Genomic DNA, 23374 nt, shown 5'->3' with positions numbered 1-23374 from the left:
ATTATATAGCCGCCATGCTAACCCTGTTAACTGCTAACCCTGTTAACTGCTAACGTTACCGGGAGGACCAGGCAAGCAGCCCATGGCTGTTTACAATGTGTAGTTAAGCGGCTGGAGCCGACAACGGTGAGTTATTTTAAGCCACGAGAGGGGGGCTGTAAATCGGGAAGAGAGGACTGTGAGTTTGCAGTGTGTTTAGCGATTGTTGCCGTAATTCTAAGCCAATAAAGTGTGTTCCGTTGGCAAGGTAGTGGTATTTTTAGCGGTTCCTATTGTAATTCTAAGCCGAGGAAGTGTGCCTGACTGGCGTGTGGAGAGGACGGTGAGGCTGTTGTGTTTTTAGCGGTTCATACTGTAATTTTAAGCCGAAAAAGTGTGTCTGTCAGTTGGTTACAGACCTCCGCGTGAGCACGGGCTTTTATGACAATATATGTCAATATAGCCAGCATCTAACGTTAGCTACTCCGCTCGTTGACATATATAAAAGACTCCGCTGTGCTGTGGAGTAATGTCTGGCTATGTGAGACTAGCATCTAACGTTAGCTACTCCGCTGTGCTGTGGAGTAATGTCTGGCTATGTGAGACTAGCATCTAACGTTAGCTACTCCGCTGTGCTGTGAAGTAATGTCTGGCTATGTGAGACTAGCATCTAACGTTAGCTACTCCGCTGTGCTGTGGAGTAATGTCTGGCTATGTGAGACTAGCATCTAACGTTAGCTACTCTGCTGTACTGTGAAGTAATGTCTGGCTATGTGAGACTAGCATCTAACGTTAGCTACTCTGCTGTGCTGTGAAGTAATATCTGGCTATGTGAGAAAAGCGTCTAGCAACATTGTTGTGAATGCTGCGGTCTCAGCCTGGCAACCCCCGTGAACTTCGAGTCTGGGCAGGAGGGGGCGGGGGAAACGACTCTCTAGTATTTTGAATTGGTAGTGCAGTAACTATTTTAACCGCTAGCTGCCAGTATTACATACAATATTACATATTGCACCTTTAAAGGTGCCCTGCCACACAAAACCGTTTTTCCTTGTATTTTTTTAAATATGTTAGGTCCATTTGTGTTTGTGTTATGTTGTGAATGTGAAAATGAACTGCTCCCTCCTCTGTCAGCTCTAGCCACTGAAAAGAAATAAGCGGAGAAATCAGGCCAATTACAAAAGCTCCTTTAGGGGTGGGCGATATGGACAAAAAATAATATCTCTATTTTTTCAGATTTTGACGATAATGATAATTAGACGATATCCTTTTTAAAAATGTGTTTTTAAAAGTCAGAGTTTCTTAATCACTGATGATGATAATGGGCACAATGTTGTATGAAAACCGTTCTTATTTATTTTCTTTAAAATAATTGTTTAAATTGAAGTATTCAAGTAAAAATTCAAAGACAAAATACTAATACTATACTAATTGAACTAGTATAGGAACATTGAAATTGAGTACACATTCAGTTGTTCACCTCTGCTGTAATGTAAATTGTGCAGCAGACAAGCAAGATGAAAACTGTAACATTGCACACAACCATGTCCTTATTGGAAGCAGTCCTGGAGCTGAGAAAGGGCAGTGTCAGGCCAGGTTCTGATAGTCCTTCTACTTGGCTGTATAGTCCTTCTGACCGGGATTTATGCTGGGATCAGGATTAGTTTATGTGATCTGACTGGCCCAGGTGAGGGAGAGGAGCAGTTCTGTGTGCTTTCTTGATGTTAGAGTATACATGGTCTAGTGTGTTCTTCCCCCTAGTAGCACAATCTACATGCTGGAAAAAAGCTGGGGAGTACAAACTTTAATTTAAAATTTTTAACGCCTTATAAAAGTCCCCTCCAGGTGATCGCGCTGCAGTTTGTTCACTATGGTTAGCAGTGAGCCAAACTTGTGCTAACGTTAGCATCGGGGGCTATGTAGACGGCAGTGTTTTGTTTTCGTAGTAAATAAAATGGCCTGTATATTACCGACAGGGCTCCAGGTCAGGTGAGATGTGCTGGGCAACGATCCTGCGGTCGGTACTCCATTCATTGTGCACAAAAATGCAGTCCTCCGCTCCGCCTCTGGAATTATTTTCTTATCCTGCCGGTAGCTAGCTAGCTCGGCGTGATAGAGCCGACAACAACCTGGAGCGGCCGGTCTGGCTATGTCCTCCGGGATGTTATGAGCCGCCTGGAAGGCTCTCGTAACGGCTGTGCTGTATCATAGTCCTGTATTGATTATTTCAGTTTGGCTGTATTTGTATAAATATACACCGACAGGAGAACTAGCAGCTGCTGCACAATCACGCGCCGCCATCTTTGTTGACATGAGTGAATGTGTAGCGTTCCAATCGGTTCCAATGCGTGTTTTGAAGTGTTTTTTGTTTTTTGTGTAATTTAAATACTCGATAATGTCAATTTGCACATCGTTAACACAACAATGACGATATTATCGTAAACGATCTATATCGCCCACCCCTGACCTCATTACTATTCATGAGCTCACCCAGTTGTGCTGGGTAAAGGATGCTGACAGCCAGGCTCTCATTGGCTAGCTGTTAGCCAATCAGATTCAAACAGCTTAGCTTGTTGAATATTAATGAGAACTGGCAGAAATCGAGCTGAGTCTTCCTGCAGGCTTTCTATACCAAACTAGAATGGCTTGAAACAAGGTAACCAAGTCCATGGTAGAACTTCAGACATTACCACAAAGTAATGAAATACATGTGGCAGGGCACCTTTTAAAATAAAGCCTCATTAGAGTGCCGCTTGCAGTGCTCCGTGGCTGCAACACAAGAAGCGCCTGGAAGTACGGTGGCCGCTTACGGAAACAAAAAATCGCGGGTAATTTGGAACCGCTGATCGGATTCGAAACCAAATTTTCCAAACCATTCCAATTTATAAAAACAAATAAATAAATAAAACAAAAAAAACTACTCCAAGTTGGAACGGTTCTCGCAGCCCAATCCTAGTCATGGGGGAAAACCACTTGTAGAACATGTCATTCTCGCTGTAATTGTCCGGGTATTTGGTTGAGAAACGCAGACACACTGCACTGTAGTGTTCCAGCAGCATACAGTACAGCTAATAGATGCTACCTTGGCACTCCTGATGCTACTACAGTACTGTTCCTACAAAAATGAATACTCCTGAATCTGTTTCTGTACTGATCCCTGCTGTGAGCATCAAGGTTGTCCAATGACTAATCATCAGATAACTATTTTAGGTTTTGGGAGCGCATTCAATGCAAAATAAGTGAAAACGTGCTATTTCAGTGTTGAATCACAAGCGGAACTTGTGCTCTGTTGCCAGCTGGTTAACTTAACAGTTTTTTTTTTTTCTTTCTTAATGGTGGAACGTTTCCAGCATGCTGATTACCTGTGGCAGCGACGTGTACTGTGTGTTCTTGCTTTTGGTGTTTGTAGATCTGGTTGTTGTGCTGCTTTTGTGTAGAAAGATGTTAATGGACCACACTCACCTCTCTGTTTCCCCACTCAGGATGGGAATCAGAAACAGCAATAAACAATATCGGACTGATCATGGCCATATTGATAAAGCGTCAGTGGTTATTGGCTGTTTTTTTTTGTTTTTTTTTATGAGCATAAAGCACATTTAAAACGCGCCACGTCTTTGAGCGAGTGATTCTTTGTCTGTTAGACCTTCTAGATGCAAATACTGTAAGTGCAGAATTAGGCTAAGTGCAAGAAAAGAATTCACACAATGTCACATCTTCAATTAGGGCCTGTCAACACCAAGAATAACACATTTGAAAATGCACTTTCTGTGTCAAATGGATTTTCCTATCATTTTTTTATTTTTTTTTATTTTTACAGTTTCTCATAAAGGTGTGTGTGTGTGTGTGTGTGTGTGTGTGTGTGTGTGTGTGTGTGTGTGTGTGTGTGTGTGTGTGTGTGTTGTGTGTGTGTGTGTGTGTGTGTGTGTGTGTGTGTGTGTGTGTCTTGTTTCTGTACGTCATTGAAGCGGAGTTATTCAGCTCTGGGATAAATGCACTTTTTTTAGTCATAGTCTGTTTTATTAAAGATTTTATAACAAAAATCTGTATTAAAGACACTTTATGTATTTACTTTGAAAGGAGAATGAGATAAAAAGAATTGAAAAACCTAATAATAATAATAATAATAATGAGAAATCAATAACAACATAGGAATACACATTTCTTTTTGCTTCAATTTTCTTTCTACAAATGTCAAGAAATGGCATGCAACTTCCAAACAGACCCTTAGAGAGAGAACACCCTTTTTTTTTTTTTTTTTTTTTTTAGCTTAAATTGAAACATTATTAATTTTTCTGTCTGTCTAAACACACCTTCAAAGTTCTCCATTGACACTGAAACAAAAACGGTGGAATCCCTTTCTCATTTATTTCCTCTTTCAGTTGAACAGCAGAATTGTACATTTACAACTCTCATATTTCCCTGTAACAGTTGTTAAGTTGTTCCCGCCTTCATGTCTACACTATTAACAGCAGACCACTGTAATTGTTCTTTGGTGCTTCCAGGAGTTAATGTGTGCAACCGTAATAAAAAAAGAGAGAAAGAAAAGTTATTGCTCGAAAACATTTGGCCAAGCAAACGGTTTCCTAATATGGGTTGGAAAGGTTAGCTGTTGTGAATCCATTTTAAAACTGGAGCATAACTCCTTATATGTATTTTAGTTTTTCCCACTTGTTGGTGTTTATCACAATTGCTTTGTGTAGTAGAGTGTTTTGAATTGGTTGAATCATCTGCGTTTCTTTTGAGCATTCCAACTTTGCAAAACTTTACTCGCAGCTACGTTGTGCGACGTCATACAGTAATACGTTGTCCCTGTTTTGTTTTTGTGTTCATTTCGGGAAGTCATCCGAATTCTGTCCTTCTGTGTCAACAGATGCAGTGAAGGGATAGAAGATGAAAATACACAAGAAGGACAAGCAGCAGGTTTGTTTCACACACACACACACACACACACACACACACACACACACACACACACACACACACACACACACACACACACACACACACACACACTCGCTCTCTCTCTCTCTCTCTCTCTCTCTCTCTCTCACACATTAGAAAAGTAGGTCATTATAAAAACCTTTATACACAGCAGCTTTGATACTAAATAATACATGATATTTTTTTAGCTTCAATCTCGAGGGTGTTTAGCGAATCAATCCTGGACATATCCCTGAGCCCTTTAATACAGTGACCCAGCTCAACATCAGATCCGGGTGCGAGTGTGTTCTGTGTTACTGTTTTTCACGCATGAATGGAGGCTCCTGTAATATAAGACAGTGGTAAGACAAATGCTTTCAGCTCTGTTGGCAACAGAATACTGATCTAATGCTAACGGGGCTCTCTAGCACCGAAAGTGCGAGTGCAAGGCCATTATTTTCGGTGGAGAGAGAGCGGCTGCTCTCGGCCGGGCGGCTGGCATTTTGACAGCAACTTGCAATGAGCGTTAGAATTGTACAGGACAGATGAGAGGAGGAAAGGGTAATTTGTGCTTCTCTGATTTACAAAGTTCTGTAAGTTTTATTTTTATTTTTTTTTTTTACAAAAGAATCTCAAGCATGGCAGAAAATATCAGAGCATGAGGACGCTGGGTCAGAACATTGATATTGTAATTGCTTACACGTTGATGTAGTCTGTAGGGTGGTAGTTAGCTGCTGTGTTGGACAAAGTGCTGCTCTTCGTTCTGGGCACTACCTCGCGCAAACTACTCACTCATGCACATTTGGGCTGAAACCACCTCAGTGTTTCCTCTAGGATTTTTTTTTTTAGCAATGGGGGCAGATCTGTCGGATTTCGTTTTGATTGAAGTGTATTTTTGAGGAACTGTAGGTCTACAAAATTTAATTTTACAAGAACTTCTTCATAGGGAAACCAAAACCCAAAGTAGGCTATAGTATGAAACCATTCATAATGAAACTAATTGCATATTTGCCTCAGTGGCAAAGTTGGCAGCCTTACAGTGTGCATTTGATTTTTCTTGGCTTTTGGAAAAAAAACTCCAAGGCTGGGTTACACTAGAACGGCCAGGACGGTCATTTTGAACCGTTTTGAAATTTATATGTGTAATAACTTTGCTTAAAGGTCCTATGACATGGTGCTCTTTGGATGCTTTTATATAAACCTTAGTGGTCCCCTAATACTGTATCTGAAGTCTCTTTTATATAGACTTAGTGGTCCCCTAATACTGTATCTGAAGTCTCTTTTATATAGACCTTAGTGGTCCCCTAATACTGTATCTGAAGTCTCTTTTATATAGACCTTAGTGGTCCCCTAATACTGTATCTGAAGTCTCTTTTATATAGACCTTAGTGGTCCCCTAATACTGTATCTGAAGTCTCTTTTATATAGGCCTTAGTGGTCCTCTAATACTGTATCTGAAGTCTCTTTTATATAGGCCTTAGTGGTCCTCTAATACTGTATCTGAAGTCTCTTTTATATAGGCCTTAGTGGTCCTCTAATACTGTATCTGAAGTCTCTTTTATATAGGCCTTAGTGGTCCCCTAATACTGTATCTGAAGTCTCTTTTATATAGGCCTTAGTGGTCCTCTAATACTGTATCTGAAGTCTCTTTTATATAGACCTTAGTGGTCCCCTAATACTGTATCTGAAGTCTCTTTCCCGAAATTCAACAACTAAAATGTGTGAGAACTATAGACTAATTCAGGCTTAAATGAACTGACAATATAAGTTATACGATTTACAGTTGTCAAGAATGCACACATGCCATCTCAACCGGGTCCTCCGGACAGACGGTCTCTTTTTTCTTTCTCCCTTTTCTCCGAGTGGCGTGCGTGCCCACTCGCGTTGTGAAGCGCGTGTCTGCGCTATTCTCCGTCGACGCGCTCTTTACAATCACTGCTGATAGACGGCTTTTTGTATATATATTTCTGGTACCGTCGCGGGAGAAATCTAACCGTGGCGGACCGCCACTTGCCAATCAACATAGAGGAAACACTGCCACCTAGTCTGTATCAACGATGTTTCATTTCCGGGATTGCTCTGGTGCCGCCGGATGTCCCTAATTTTCTTCCGGATGTCCGTCACCTTCCTCTTTCTTTGTGTTTGCGTCCTAAATGCCGGTGGATTTCTGAGGACTATGGTTAACTGCTCCTCAGATCTCTGCAGGGTAAATCAAGACAGCTAGCTAGACTATCTGTCCAATCTGAGTTTTCTGTTGCACGACTAAAACAACCTTTTGAATGTACACATGTTCCACCAAAACAAGTTCCTTCCTGAGGCTATTTTGCAGAGGCGCCGTGGCTCCGTCCGGCGCTTAGCGCCGCCCATGACGATTGTGATTGGTTTTAAGAAATGCCAATAAACCAGAGCACGTTTTTCTCCTATCCCAGAATGTGGACTAGCCAGACCCTCCTTTGCAGCGCTGTGGAGGAAGGTCTGGCAATGCGAGACTAAAACAAATGTTGTACTTTATAGTACTTAAAGGCAGGGTTGGTAATGTTGAAAAGCTCGCAAGATTTGAAAGTAGCTTCTCACCGTCTGACCCCTCCCCCTGCCCTCGGGGCTTCGCCCCACACGCAGACGTGCATGAGCACCGCTCTTTTTCGCTCATTTTTCAGAGTCCATAAGTTATTTATTGCTGTCAGGGTGTAAAGACCATTTCAAACAAGTGTTGGAAATAGTTACCAACCCTGCCTTTAAGCACCTAAAATATCCTATATAAAAGAACCTGCGTTAGGAAACGAGAGGTCTCAGAACATTGTGTTGTTGTAGATCCAGGCAGTAATGCTAAAGTAAAAAAAAAAGGGCTCTTTTCATTTCTCTATTTTGTGCCTCTTCGTCTCCTCGCTCCTCCGGCCTCCTGCCTGTGACCCCCAAAACTCATCTCAGCGTGCCATGTTAATGGGAAGTCTCAATTCCTAAAATGCATCTCGAGGGGAGACGAGGCTTTCCGGAGGAGCTATGAACCAGGATGCACAGCTGTATCCTGGAGCTGGGCGACATGGAGAAAATCTAATATCACGATCTTCTTGACCAAATACATCAATGTCAATATTGCGGCGATATTTTAGGGTTGATAATTGGTGCTTACAAAATATTTACACGAGAGAAATTACATCACTTTACTCTAATGCAGCCTATGAAACCAGGAAAAGACAACAGTTTTGTCACATTGCGATATTAAGATATCCAAAATGATCTAGCCTCAAATACCGATATCGATGGAATACCGATATACTGCCCAGCCTTAGCGTATCCTAAGTCTTTTTGGGACCTGTGACGTAAAATAAAAAAAAAGCGGCCTGACACAGCAAACCATGGCAGCTGTACCACACGTCACATTTAATTGAAGTCGCTTGAAAATGACGGCTCCCAAGCACACATGTGCCTGTTGCTTTGACTCCTCTCTCTCCTCGTGTCTCTTCCTCGCCTCCTCCACTCGCACCTCAGGTGGGAGGGAACTGAGACGAGAGGAGAGGGGGGGGTGGCGAGGAAAGGAATCGAGAAAGGACAAATCGAATGTTGAGAAGAGGGGATGATCTGGTGATTTGTTTCCAAATGTAGCTTCTTGCGGCATGAGAAACATTTCTTGTTTTCATTGTCTGACGTCACTCTGTCTGCTACCAAGTGTGTTTTTTTTTTTTTTTTACTTTTATACTTGAAAACTCGAACAATGGAACAAAAATGTGTCCATAGTATACGCACACTTTTCAATCACCTCTTCTCAGTCTCGGCTTCCAGCAAACAGAAGGTGCATTCAGTACGGCTGGGTAGCGTTCAAAACATTTTTGATACCAATACCGTGACTTCGATACCGATTCCTAAATCATACTTTTTTCAATACTAGTGTTATAAAAGAAATTACAACATTACACATTACGGCAAAAATCTTATCATTTATTTTTCAGCTCTTACTACGCAAGCCTCTGTGTAATGTGGAGTTTTTCCTGCGTGTCTCTACGAAGTGTAACGTTAGACAGCCAATCACAGACATTATTAGATCTTGGTAGAAGCACACTGCGTGCTTATTGGCTCGCTGACGCTGATGAGATTTACTCCATAGGTATTGAAATTGGGTATTGAAATTGGGTATTGAATGACGAGGCTTTTTTCGATACTCGATACTTTAAAGGCAATTTGGTCGGTGCCTAAAAAGTATTGAATCCGGTACCCAGCCCTAGCATTATTGGACCTGATTTCCAGGTGTCCGCCTCGCTCATAGTGATGTAGAATTGTTCTCTCGAAGGTATTTTAGTATTTCTTTTCCCTGATGGCCTGCTGTTTGTAATATTTATGAGTCAGGCTGAGCAGTGATGAGTCATGAGTTTTTCTAAGTTGGAGGTGACACAGCAGTCTCTCAGCTGAGCACGAGGCCTCCATACCGCAGTGACAGGGTGCCCGGGCTGTCATAACAGGGAAACATGATCATTCACTCCTTCATCAACATTATTTGGTTTGCGTTTAATAGGGGCGTGAATCTTCACTAGTCTCATGATTCCATAACGGTTCGATCCGATTCGATATCGCGATGCATCACGAGGAGTCCCCTCCTCAAATTTATTATATATTGCTACACATCAACAAATTCAAGCAGTCGGATATATATGAACTCCCATTTTTATTGTATCCGCTCTTAAAAAAGACACTTATTGAATATAGCGTAGTCTGAAAACAGCAGACAAAAGGCAACAATAAAAAAAAAACAGCGGCCATCAGTAGGCTATAATCGATTATCATTATTTCTATATATATTCGGTCTGTCACTAGCCTGGGTAAACCCTGACGAACTTCCCGCAAATTGGAGAGAGCCCATTCAAGCCCATTTCCATTCCAATGTCCCCAAAATCGAGGCACCAATCACAACTGCTGAGGCGGGCTATACACCAATCACAACTGCTGAGGCGGGCTATACACCAATCACAACTGCTGAGGCGGGCTATACGCGACGACGATAGCGCAGCGACGGCGAGCAGCATTTTGTTTACATTCAACGTGACGGCTACCGAAGCGCAGCATCACCCGGATCGTTGGTCTGATTGGTTGAAGGACTACCCAATTGCGCATTTGAGCGACGTCCGTTGGTGACGCCCCCTTTGGAAATGAGCTGTCAATGAACCTTTCCCAGATCTACTCTGATACAGCTGAGAAGGGTCTGGTGTCAGCCAGGCTAGTCTGTCACTGCATCGACGCAGAATCGTCTAGGTCCGCATCGCGATGCAATGATTAATTTCAACAACGGATTGAACTGATTGAGCTGCGCTTACAGTTTGATAAAGTTCTGAAAAAACTACTGGGAACCAAGCAATCGGCCCGTTCCCAACAGGCCCGCGCTCCAAATGGGCACTGCACTAGAATTCAGAAAATAAAGAGAACTTAAAGCTATAATACGTAGGATTTCCACAAAAAACAATGTATATAGACTAATAGTAAATGTCTCAATCATCACGTATGACCCACTAGAAGTGTGTGGTGCTGTCTGTATCTGCAGAGACGCTGCCCTCTGCCTGGGTTTTCTCTTCTTATTTTGCCAAGTGCGGGACGTTTTATGGGCGTCAGCGAAGAGCCTTTGGGCCCTCACGTGGGTGTGTAACCCCTAGCCAATTACAGCCCTTTCTCCTTCCCAGTACCGCCACTTTGTCACGCCCCTCGGCGCCTGACACCGACGCACAAGGCACCCAGACGAGACCTCTGCTGTGAGCTCTTGGTCAGTGTGTCTAATGTGTAACCGACACACACGTGCAGCGACAGGATTTTGCATCCTGTCGATGAAGCTCAATATTCCCGCAAAATCCGGCAATGCGGCACCTTCCCGCAGAGGTCTGGGTGTGTTTTATTTCTGCTTCAGAACGTTTACTGCCTTGAAGATTTAAATGTCTCCATAAACCCTTCCTCATACATTTCTTTAAGAAGGTGAGACTGAACCCTACAAAGAAGCTCCCGGAGGACGGGTTTAGCTAATGCACATTCTCTCTTCAAAAACAACACATTTGTACAAATAGAGCACAGGATATATATTTTTTTTCATTCACTGCTGTTGTGCACGTCTGCCGGCCGCCGCCGTTTCAGCTCAGCCACTTCCACGTTTGCTTGTGTCGTCAGTGCTGAGAGCCGTGTTCAGGCTGACTCTCAATGTCGTATATAGCCCCTTTAAGGTAATCCCATCCTCTAAATTTAGACCTTTTCTCTGTTGACTTCTGTTTTTGGAGGGCCCTATCTTGCACCCGGCGCAATTGTCTTTGCTAGTTTAAGACCGATGCAGTTGTCAATTAATCGGGAAGGGCCCATGTCGTTTAAATAGCAAATGCACCTTGCACCCATCTGTGCGCCTATGGGCGTGCTGGTCTTACAGGGAGGTGTGTTCAGGTGCATTCTCGTCATATTGCTATCTTGAGGCAGCGGGAAGTGATCGCACCGTTGACAAACAAAAACCTGGTCTAAGGTCAATAGCGCAGCATTTCATTGTTATTTTAACAGCGCATTAGTAAAATGCGCCTAGGCTCATGCACAGCCATGCTTGTTACAAACACTGGGACGCACCGCAGCACACAAACATGCAAAAGATTAAAAATTTAAATATTGCAATGTGAAATAGTCTTAGGATATGATCTGCTCGCGGGCTTTCACTTCACGCACGAGCAGATCACTTTCTTCTCCTGAAAATCTCTCCTTCCTGCTTAGCAAATCCGCCATCATAATAGCAATGCGCCAAGGTCCGAACACGCCTGGCTTTTAAAGGGAATGGGAGATGACACTCTCATTGGTTTATTACATGTTACGCCCAAAACACACCTATGAATGAATGAAGACACTAAGTACAACCCTTTAGAACCATGCGCCCGGCGCACGGACCCTTTTTATCGCCGTTAAACTAGCAAAAGGGGATTTGCCGTGCACCTAGATCGTTAAAATAGGGCCCCTAATGTTGTTGGCGGCTGCCTATTTAATCATTTTATTTTTTTTATTTGAATCATTGTTTGAGGCTTGAAAGGGCAAACTCCTTAATGCTTAATATATTAGGTAAAGTGAGTTTATATGAGCTTGTACTTCATTATAATACCAGTTGTATTGATCCCTTCCCACATTAAATCAGCTTTATTATCCCAGCAGGGACGTTTAGTTACAGCAACCACAGTTTAAAACAATTAGAAGCCTACAGCGCCACATCCAAACATGATGTTTAAGATGAAGTTATAGCAACGCATGTCAGGGGCAGAACCAGTGAAATGCATACATTTCGGCTGTGCAGTTTGGTTTACAGCTCGTATCAGCTTGTGTTCGGAGGGGAGGTGATGGGATTTTGGCTGATGGCGTGCCTAGTATCTGATCTACATTTCACGCGGTCCTCAAGTTATCTCCTCGTTATCGGCCACATCTTGAAACAACTTGGCGATAACGTCATCGCGGAGGAGGGATGTGTAGAGGAACTGATCTCTGTCTGGAAATGTGATTACCGCGTTGGAAGAACTAACAGTACAAAGGAATGGGTGGTGGTGGTGTTAAAATACTCTCCTGGCATAAAGAGAACATTAATGCGTTGGTGTGTTTTTAAAAGGAGATGGTAGGAATGTCTTGTTAAACGGTGAGGATGGTGATCTGCAGGTGAAAGCTTTTTTTTGTCATTGTACAGAATACAACAAAATTAGGAGCGCTCCTTCTGATCAGTGCAATAAAAGTCAAAAAAATATATTACAAAGACTAAAAAAAACTGAAGCAAACCAACACAACCAAAGCAAGTTCATATTAACATAATAAGTAAGGTAAATAAATCCAGTATAATTTGCACTAAAATAAGATCTTTAAAAAAAAAAAAAAGAGAGTTGTATTGCAGGAATAAGAGTTTGTATTGCAGGAATTGCAAGAATAAGAGTTTTTATTGCAGGAATGAGAGTTGTATTGCAGGAATAAGAGTTGTATTGCAGGAATGAGAGTTGTATTGCAGGAATGAAAGTTGTATTGCAGGAATAAGAGTTTGTATTGCAGGAATGAGAGTTGTACTGAAGGAATGAGAGTTGTACTGAAGGAATGAGAGTTGTACTGAAGGAATGAGAGTTGTACTGAAGGAATGAGAGTTGTACTGAAGGAATGAGAGTTGTACTGAAGGAATGAGAGTTTTTATTGCAGGAATAAGAGTTTGTATTGCAGGAATGAGAGTTGTATTGCAGGAATGAAAGTTGTATTGCAGGAATGAGAGTTGTATTGCAGGAATGAGAGTTGTATTGCAGGAATGAGAGTTGTATTGCAGGAATGAAAGTTGTATTGCAGGAATGAGAGTTGTATTGCAGGAATGAGAGTTGTATTGCAGGAATAAGAGTTTGTATTGCAGGAATAAGAGTTTGTATTGCAGGAATGAGAGTTTGTATTGCAGGAATGAGAGTTTGTATTGCAGGAATAAGAGTTTGTATTGCAGGAATGAGAGTTTGTATTGCAGGAATGAAAGTTGTATTGCAGGAATGAGAGTTGTATTGTAGGAATGAAAGTTGTATTGCAGGAATGAGAGTTGTATTGTAGGAATGAGAGTTGTATTGCAGGAATGAGAGTTTGTATTGCAGGAATGAGAGTTTGTATTGCAGGAATAAGAGTTTGTATTGCAGGAATGAGAGTTGTATTGCAGGAATAAGAGTTTGTATTGCAGGAATGAGAGTTTGTATTGCAGGAATGAGAGTTGTATTGCAGGAATGAAAGTTGTATTGCAGGAATGAGAGTTGTATTGCAGGAATGAGAGTTGTATTGCAGGAATGAGAGTTGTATTGTAGGAATGAAAGTTGTATTGCAGGAATGAAAGTTGTATTGCAGGAATGAGAGTTGTATTGCAGGAACGAGAGTTGTATTGCAGGAATGAGAGTTGTATTGTAGGAATGAAAGTTGTATTGCAGGAATGAGAGTTGTATTGTAGGAATGAAAGTTGTATTGCAGGAATGAGAGTTGTATTGCAGGAATGAGAGTTGTATTGCAGGAATGAGAGTTGTATTGCAGGTGAGAGTATGTGTTGCACTAATACGAGTTTGTGTTGCACATGTAATGCCAAATATTGTTTATGCAGTTTGATATGCATAATCTAAATACAGCTTTTTGTGCTTTTTTTTTCCTTTTTCAATGTCAAAAACTGTTATTGGGGCGACCTGATAACAGGGCGGCCACGTGGTTAGGCCACATAATACATGGGCGCAAATTCCCCTCAGCAGTACATCCCGGCTGGCCAGATCGTTTGCTGCATCTCGTTGCTCGACTCTTTCCCCGCATTTCCTGACTTTCTCATACCTATCAAATAAAGGCATAAAATGCCTGAAAATAATCTTAAAAAAACAAAACAAATGTTAGCAATTTTATGTGCATAGCTGTTTTTTCAATTAATTGAATGGCTGCAACAGATAGCTTTTTATTTTTTTTATTATAATCTGTGTATTATGTCTAGGTAGAATCGTTTAGTCAAAACAGTGAAACATTTCCCAGAACCCAAAAGTGACTTTTTCAGATGTCTTGTTTGGTCTGTCCAACCGTTTACAATGCTGTAAAACGGAGAAAAGCAGCACAAGCTCACATTGTAGAAGCCGGGAACTTTGCATTTTCTTTTGGCAATTTTCTTGATAAGTGACTTAAACATTTAATTAATTATCCCAATTTATTTCATCTTGATGGACTAATCGATTTGATCGACTTTTTGTTTCAGCACCTATTAAACATAAAATCCCCAATGATTCATATCAGTGGCGCAGCAAAGTGCCCTCAGCTGCTATTTTCCAGTTTTTTATTTTGTTTCCTCCAGTATTTTTTATTTTTTTTCCCACCACAATCCATGACTCAGCAATGTGAAACCGAGTTTTCTGCACTTCAAGGTAAAGCAGAGAAAAGACGGAATTCTTTCCTGTCTGAGGCCTAGATTCAGTCACTTTGATCATGTTTCCGTACTCACCCAAACAGCTGAAACGTCCGTCTGCAGCTCTTTTTTTTCCTTTCCTCCTCCCCCCTCCTCACGTTTCTTTTTTTCTTTTTTCTTTTTTCTTATTGGGAATAGCAAGAATGTAGCTCTCCTCTGAGCTGGAATTCCTTTTCTCAAGCCTTTCGGTGGAGTTTGAAGAAGGCTCACTCTCGCTTTGCATCGGTTTTGTGGTTTCTCAGTAACGTTGCACGTATGGGTAGACGGATACATAAAAGCACACTTTTAAATAGAAGATGCATCGTGCTCATTTCAGTCAGCTCTTATTCTAAGCTCAGTAAAAGATGGATTGGTATTTTATTTCCCCTCCAACTATCAAAACTTGAGTTGCATGCAACACCCACATTTTTTCCTAATCTATGTCATCACAGGCTTCCGTTGTTTTGAAAATGACATTCAAAGCAGATCGCAGCATGGAAAAGCACAAGATTAACTTGTGATTGAATATTGACAAAAAACTCTCTTCAGGTCCCAGCTCACATTGTAGGATCCTGATGAGATTTGTGTCAGATTTGACCAGTATGATGTTAAATGGGGGGGAAAGAGAATCCTTTATATAAAGTTACAGTGTTGTAGTCAAGTCACCACCTGTCGAGTCCCAAGTCAAGTCTCGAGTCCCCAGCGTTCGAGTCCCAGTCACTGAAGAAGAGTCTTGAGTCGAGTCACCAGAACCTGAGGTCGAGTCACGAGTCCAGAGAATAGGAACTCGAGTCCTCCATCACTGGCCCCCGCATGAAACCGTTAACGGACTAAATATACATCAATATGTTATATCACATTTTCATGACCTATTACACTTAAAACATAGTCAGACACTTCATCCAACTTCCGAGTCCTATTTTATGAATGCTTGAGTCCAAGTCCAAGTCATCAGTGCGTGAGTCCAGGTCAAGTCACACGTCCAGAGAATAGCGCCCTGAGTCCAGGACTCGAGTAGCCTGGCAATATATCGATATTATATCGATATATCGTGATATGAGACTAGATATCGTCTTAGATTTTGGATATCGTAATATCGTGATATGACACAAGTGTTGTCTTTTCCTGGTTTTAAAGGCTGCATTACAGTAAAGTGATGTCATTTTTTGAACTTACCAGACTGTTGTAACTGTTCTATTATTTGCCTTTACCCACTTAGTCATTATATCCACATTACTGATGATTATTTATCTAAAATCTCATTGTGTAAATATTTTGTGAAAGCACCATTAGTCAACTAGGGTTGGGCGATGTCCCCTAAATTGGCAGTTGACGATGGTTACAGTAAAACATCGTGATGGGGGGGGGGGGTAGCGGTAGCTTTACATAGATATTTTTTTCTACTATTATGGGCCAACTGTTAACATAGAAACGATTATGTAAATGGTGCCCTGCTGGTAGGTTTTACAATGTGACCTACTTTCACTTAAGTACGGTGCAGTAAAGTCAATCAGATGTCCTGATCTGCGTAACGACAGTACAGTGGGACGTTTGCCTTCAACAGAGCGACAGTAATAACCTAACATACCATCATTACTGAGTTTAAACTACATTCACGGTTATGTTTGCACTGAATAACGCGCAAACAGAAACTAAACTAAATAAACAGAAACATAACTCTTGCAGCGCACATGAACAGATATAACGCAATATTAGCTCACACATAAAATAGCACCCTCGTGAATTAGCCTGTTGCTAACGTACATTCATAAATCCTGCGTAACATCGTCCCGTACCTACAGGACCTCAGACTTACTTATTGATCCACGCACAGAGTAGTGTCGACAAACTTAGTCCAATGAGGGGAGAAAGGAAAGTGTGATAGCGCCACTTTTAACGCTTTTTTCTCTCTCACTCGAGACCGCTGCGTCCAACGTTAGAAGGTAGAGCGAGCTACAGCTGACAGGAAAAGAGAGAGAATGTATCACTTACAGCCAATCTTGTCTTTGTGTCTTTGCTAGTTTAAGACCGACGCACTTGTCAATTTCCGTCCAGCGCCCGCGACTAGGATTAGTGTGTTTGACCGGGGGGGGGGGGACACATCACGATGGTGGCTCTCCATCGTGTGATGTCGGGCAGCCATCACGATGTCCATTGTCCATCGGCACAACCCTATAGTCAACACTACAATATCGTTGCGGTATCGATATCGAGGTATTTGGTCAAAAATATCGTGATATTTGATTTTCTCCTTATCGCCCAGCCCTACGCTCAATTTTCATTTTCCTTCGGTACTCCGTCTGGGTTTGTGGCATATTCTTGGGTTTTCTCCGGCCAAATATTTGAACAGAGGCAGTGACTGAGAACGATGACGTTGAGGTCGTGCGCTAGTTTGAGTTGTAGTTCCGTAATGGCTGCGGAGAAAGATGCGGTCTGTTGTGGCAACGGCGCCAAATATCCAGAAGTTAAAGCCCGAGCAAGAACAATCTTTGCTGAGTTGTGTTGGTGGCCATGATGTTGTAGCCCTCCTCCACATGGGGTTCTGGAAAAGTTAGATTTTAGTTAAGGAGTTGGCTAAGGCGAATGCTAGCGATGCTAAGTTGATAGTTGTTGTTGTCTCCCCTCTTGTTAGCCTGGTCCTACCAGACAGTACGTAGGAGGGCGGAGCCAGGCTACCAGAGTGACTCTGGGCAGATCCAATAGTTTTCAACTTCAACAGAGTACCCGCCTTCAAAGAAGTTAACACTTGTCAATGGAGTGTGGCCAGACTCTGTGTACAAATGAAATGTACTAGTGTCTGGTAGGACCAGGCTAGGACTCGCGTACTCCATCACTGCAATGTTACATGTTGCTTGACTGAGATGATAAAGGGGCGGTAAAACCTTACACAATTGAGAGCAACATAACGTAAACAAAAGCGAGGCAGTAACACACAGATGGGAAATATAAAAGTAGTGAAATCAAATATTTAATAGAGTCCTCATTACTTTTGAAATGAATTCAGAGGTTAGTTGTTGTAATGGCTTTATTAGAGAGTAGATAGTAGAGACAGACAAGAAATGAAGGGAAGGAAAGCAACCCGGGGACATTGTGATTCCATGGTCAGGGCCTCAGACCCTTCAGTCCACCACGGAGCCCCACCACAACAATACATTGGTGACTATCAAACATTCACCGGTTGCAGCTCCTCAAATGTGAAGATTTGCTGCTTTTATTTGTTCTCATTAGGGATGTCACAATACCAAAAATCTACCAGTCGGTACTCTCTGGATGGGAGCTCCAGGTGTAGTCAGGAACGCCGTTGCTGTAGATGTAACGCACACGTGTCTAACTCAAGGGCCAGGGGGCCAAATACTGCCCCTTTTTTTGATCCGGCCCGCATATCAATTTAGGTTCACAATAAAAACTGCAACTACGCCCCACTCCAAGCTGAATTTTGGCAGATTTGCCGACTTTGAGACTCAGAAATCCCCCCCCCCAGAAAGTTTTCATATTCAGGCTGTGAAACAGGTTGTTGTGAGTCGGCTATGTATGTAGCTTATTGTGCTTGATTTGCTAATTTCTATGATGCCCAAGGAACGTTTTTTTTGCTGACGTTTGTAGGGCTTTATGTGGACCAAATAGGCTTTGTTGAGACATGCAATACTACAGTCAAAAATATTTGACTTTTTCGATGACATAAAAGCATGTCATGTCTGGCCCCCTTGATGTGACTCTCATTTTCCAGTGTGGCCCTTAATGAAATTGAGTTTGACACAGCTGATGTAATGTAACGGTAAAGCCAAGAGGCTGACTGCGGTCAGATCAAGCCATCGTGCACGGCAGCGGACACGAGGCGCTCTGTTTTTCTGCGCTGGTGGGCGTTCTTCTTCTTCTACAGCAATTATAGCCTCATGTTACCTACAAGTAGAGTATAGTATACTTATTTAAAATATGTATAATACACATTTTAAATAAAAAAAATTATATAGAGCACTTGTATCGAGTAGTCTTAATCGGCCAAAACCTTGAGTTTAGTTATCAGAGTCGGGATCAGGGGAGAGAAAAAGGTGTGTGTGTTTAGTGTCACTGCCGCATGGATACGCTGTATATTCAACATGGCAGTTAGTGCAGCCGTTTTTCCATAACTTGGATGAACTTCTTCTATTATTCAGCCACTTAAAAAATGTGTTCTGCATTAATCCTTCCTTACAGAAGCCGAGCGGTGTTAGATCTGTGTGAAACCCAGGTTGGGAGCAGCGTCGTGCACCAGGGTGGCACGTGTGTTAGCCTAGCAGTGTTAACCACACACACAGTGTTAGCCACACACTCGAATTCTGCTTGCTGTTGTAGCCGTGAAAGGAAGCAGCAGCATTGATGAGACTGCAGTGCTCATGGTCTATATTCGTGTGTGTGTGTGTGTGTGTGTGTGTGTGTGTGTGTGTGTGTGTGTGTGTGTGTGTGTGTGTGTGTGTGTGTGTGTGTGTGTGTGTGTGTGTGTGTGAGTGATTGATTAATAGGCAGCGTGATTGCAGGCAGCCTCCCTCAGCTGTGTTCGCTCGGCTTTACTGGGTTGGCAGAGCGTGTTACACTGCAGTACGTCACCGGAGGCTGTGTGTTGTGTGTGTGTCTGATAGACTTTATGTTTTTGTGTGACGTGAGAGACAGTGTGTTAGTGTGTATTTGCACAAAGGAGAGATGGACCATGTGTGTGTGTGTGTGTGTCTGTTTTAAAAAAAAAATCTTTACGCATGTAGTCATCCATGTAAGCACGTTGAGCCGTGAAACTTGTGAAGATGCTTGTGTCAGAGAGAGTGTGTGTGTGTGTGTGTGTGTGTGTGTGTGTGTGTGTGTGTGTGTGTGTGTGTGTGTGTGTGTGTGTGTGTGTGTGTGTGTGAGAGAGTTTGTTTTTAAGAGGGGCTAAGCCGTGTATGTAGTCAGTCATGTAAGCACACCGAGTGGGAGTGAGGGAGAAAGTCTTTATGTGTGTGTGCATGCTTGTGTAGTCATGTAAGCACATTCAACCGTGACGTGATGCCACTGTGTGTGTGTGTGTGTGTGTGTGTGTGTGTGTGTGTGTGTGTTGCAGTTTTGTTGTTGTGGAGATGGATGGCAGCAGCTTGGGTCGTTACTGAGCCTGAGTTAGCTTAGCGGCTAATTTTAGCTTCTAGGTTACCGTGTCTGCCGAAGGAGGCAAAGCAAGTGAACATGGAGCGAGGTGAGCGTGGAGATAGTTTATTTTTATGGATTAAAAATCTTCTGAAGTGAAAAGGCTGGTTGGGATGTAAACAAAGGTTATGAGCACCGTGGTTCAAACCTGATGAGGATGTCTTATTGGTCTAAACCCCACACTATGCCCTGTGTGTCTGTTTTCTTTATAAAAGGTATAGCGCTCATTGCACCCCGCTTCCAAATGAGTTCATTTTCTGTTAAATTAAAAATAACAGTATTTAACGTACAGTAATAAAGGAGCCTCTAGTATGTTGATCCTCAGAGAAAATGCTGTTCTAGGTGAGAAGAGTGTTTATATAGTACTGGAGAGTGAAAGGAGCCTTTGAAATTGGGCATGGGGAGATGACATTTACTAAATGGTCATACGATGAATGTCATGGATGTGTGGGGAATTTGGGTCATTACGGCTACGAGGCAGAAAATGCAGGTGAAAATTGTAACGGCGAAATATTTAAAATCTCGTAAACAAAAAGAATTCTCGGCTGTGTTGCTGTCAATGGATTCACTTGTGGGACGGAGTACATGTCATGCACCCCCTCAGTTCTCTGATCCACGGTTAGAATTGTTTATGGGATGTGTCGAGTGAGCAGAAAGGTGTGCAGGAGGCGGCTTGTTCTGCGATACGGCCTTTGCTTCAGCTTGCTTTTTCGTGTCAGGTAAAGCTTGTGGCATCATGCAAATGTGGCCTACTTGGCCAGCAGTGATTCTGCTGTTACTCATTCTGGTGCGAGTGGCCTAGTTACACCCATGCCCTTCGTCATTTTCAAACACTAGACACACATCGTTTTTAATGATTTTGATTCATTTTCTGTCTTATTCAAATTGAAAACACTATGGATGGGAAACAAATCATGATTAACCCCTAAAGTAGTCTTGCATTGCCAGACCCTCCTTCACAGCGCTGCGGAAGAGGGTCTGGCTTGTCCACACAGCATTCTGGGATGGGAGAAAAAACGTGCTCTGGTTTATTGGCATTTCTTTAAAGGTACAATATATAAAATTTCTGCATTGAAAGGTCTAAAAATGACTGTACCTATGTTATGTTATATATTTTGTTGAGTTGTATACTTACACTCTCCTAAATGTTTCCAAAAATGTTCAAACCCAGAGAAATGTGTAATTTTATTTTTGACACGGGACGTTTCGTTTAGTCGCCTGTCAGTGGCATCATATAACCTTTGAGCCCTCTGGTTACTCTTAACATCCTTCAAAACACGGGCACCCAGATGATACGTTTGAGACCTTATTTATTGATACTGATTGATTTCAATATCAATCGATCCAACTTAATGTTAGGCTACTACAATGTGCTGGTTGACAAGTAACGTTTAACGTAACGCTAATGCTTGGTGGGTAACGTTATAAGGTTACGACATCGTTCAACATACTCAAAGTTATTTTTAGTATGATTGTTTTGACCACGGTTAACAGCACTAGGCTAACATACGAACATGTTCATCAGTAACGTTAGCTGTATAGATAGACGACTAGCACGATAGCTAGCACCCCCCCCGGTGTGTTTGCCTGGGATGAGAGCTGACAACAACCCCGGGACATATAGTTACCGTTAGCCCCCAGCCAGCTAGAAGCAAGCCACTATCATTACAGCAATCCTAACCCGGCCAGCACTTAACTACAGCGGCGGGTGCTTACGACGCTAACGGCAGTTTAATGAACCGTCAGGAAACCCTATCAGACCCAGACCCCACTAAACATGATGTGAATAAACTTGAATGGGTGAACTCGTCCGTGAACAGATGCATTCTGATCCGCGATAGTGTTTAACAATTACAACTCCCATAATTCCACAACGTCCTCAAAAGTCCTTGATTGTTGTTTTGATTGAGAGACCCCTAGCAGCAGAAAATGACATATTGTAGGTTGAAACCAATCGCAGTTGTCTTGGGCGGTGCTAAGCGCCGACAGAGCTAAGTTGCCTCTGCAAAATAGCCTCGAGAGGAACTTGTTTTGGTGGAACATGTGTGCGTTCAAAATATGTTTTAGTCGTGAAGCAGAAAACTCAGATTGGACAGATAGTCTAGCTAGCTGTCTGGATTTACCCTGCAGAGATCTGAGGAGCAGTTAACCATAGTCCTCAGAAATTCTAACACAAAGAAAGCGTAAGGTAACGGACATCCTGCCGAAAAGAGGGGCGTTCGTCGGAATTTCTGGCGGCAACGGGGAAATCCCGAAAATGGAAGGTCGTGGATATAGACTACCCCCGAAGTAAATCAGGCCCTAGTCAGACTTTTTTTGCGGCCTTGTTGAACCTGGGCTAAAATGTGGACCGGTTTGGTCTTTCAGTTGAGTGGTTCTCAGTCCTGGATCTCTGAATCAATACTGCTGGTTTCCTATGCCTATCAGTCAGTAAATTTCAATTGGATGCATTCTTTTACACCATGTATCCCAGGTGCAAGTCAGTAATAGTTCACCCCTGTTGGGAAAAGTATGCTCAGTAAGCTCCGGTTAGGTCCTCTATGGCCCAGCAGGATCCAGGCTGATGTTTTTACAGAGCTTCTGATCTCTAGCGCTTGCATGTCCACTCCCAGATTACAGTCTATTTAAAGTAGTCACCAAAAGTCTTTCAGAGGAATGGCTTGCAGTCCACCGCAGATGCTAAGTCTAGTCTTTAAGGCTGCTACTAACTATTATTTTCACTGTCGATTTATTTTCTCAATTATTCGATTAGTTGTTAGCTCTATAAAATGCCAACATTTTTTGAAAAATGTGGATCAGTGTTTCCCGAAGCCCAGGATGACATCCTCTAATGTCGTGTATTGTCCAAAATTCAAAGATATTCAGCTTATTGTCACAGAGGAGTGAAGAAACTAGAAAATATTCACATTTAAGAAGCTGCAATCAGAGACTTTTGTCAAGTAATCGATTAATCTTTGTGGCTCTGCTAAACTTCTTATGGAGAATTAGTTTAAAATAAAATCTTTTCTGTTCTGTCCAACATCTTCAAGTACTCAGCTTTCCTGGCACCTCTCCTCTTTGACAGGAAGCGTGCGCTTCGCTAAAGTGTCCTTGAGCAAGACGCAAGTCAAATTGGTCTTAAATGTTTCATTGTTTCCCCACACCTGCATCTTATCCTCACGTTTCCGTCCCTCCCAGGTCAGACATGAGGTAGAGATGCAAGAAAAAGATGCAAAGAGAGAGGGATCAAGGAAACCCGTTTTAGAGCATGTTTCCTTAAATTAACAGTTTAACGAGCATCTGCACTTCATTAAAAACCTCTGTTCTGTTTCTTTTGTAAAGTTCCAGAAAGCATATAAGAGCAAGAGTTGTTTCTATTTTTTGATGTTGCAGAATATTAGAAACACCTCCAAATATAGTGCAGACCAACTATGACCCCAATGTTAAAGGGGTGATAGA

General features: G+C 42.3%; 1 protein-coding gene across 1 annotated transcript in view; it reads left to right on the top strand.

Annotated features, from left to right (window-relative positions):
• chd6 (chromodomain helicase DNA binding protein 6) overlaps nucleotides 1-23374 on the top strand; it is a 167259-nt gene that overhangs the window by 35592 nt on the left and 108293 nt on the right. The window contains exon 2 of the mRNA XM_039797126.1: nucleotides 4847-4896. Within this exon, the coding sequence (XP_039653060.1) occupies nucleotides 4847-4896 (50 nt within the window). The remainder of the gene's footprint in view (nucleotides 1-4846; nucleotides 4897-23374) is intronic.

The sequence above is a fragment of the Perca fluviatilis genome, chromosome 4, assembly GCF_010015445.1.
Source record: "Perca fluviatilis chromosome 4, GENO_Pfluv_1.0, whole genome shotgun sequence".
In the NCBI taxonomy this organism is placed as follows: Eukaryota; Metazoa; Chordata; class Actinopteri; order Perciformes; family Percidae; genus Perca; species Perca fluviatilis.
This window is presented reverse-complemented; position numbering and strand designations above follow the sequence as displayed.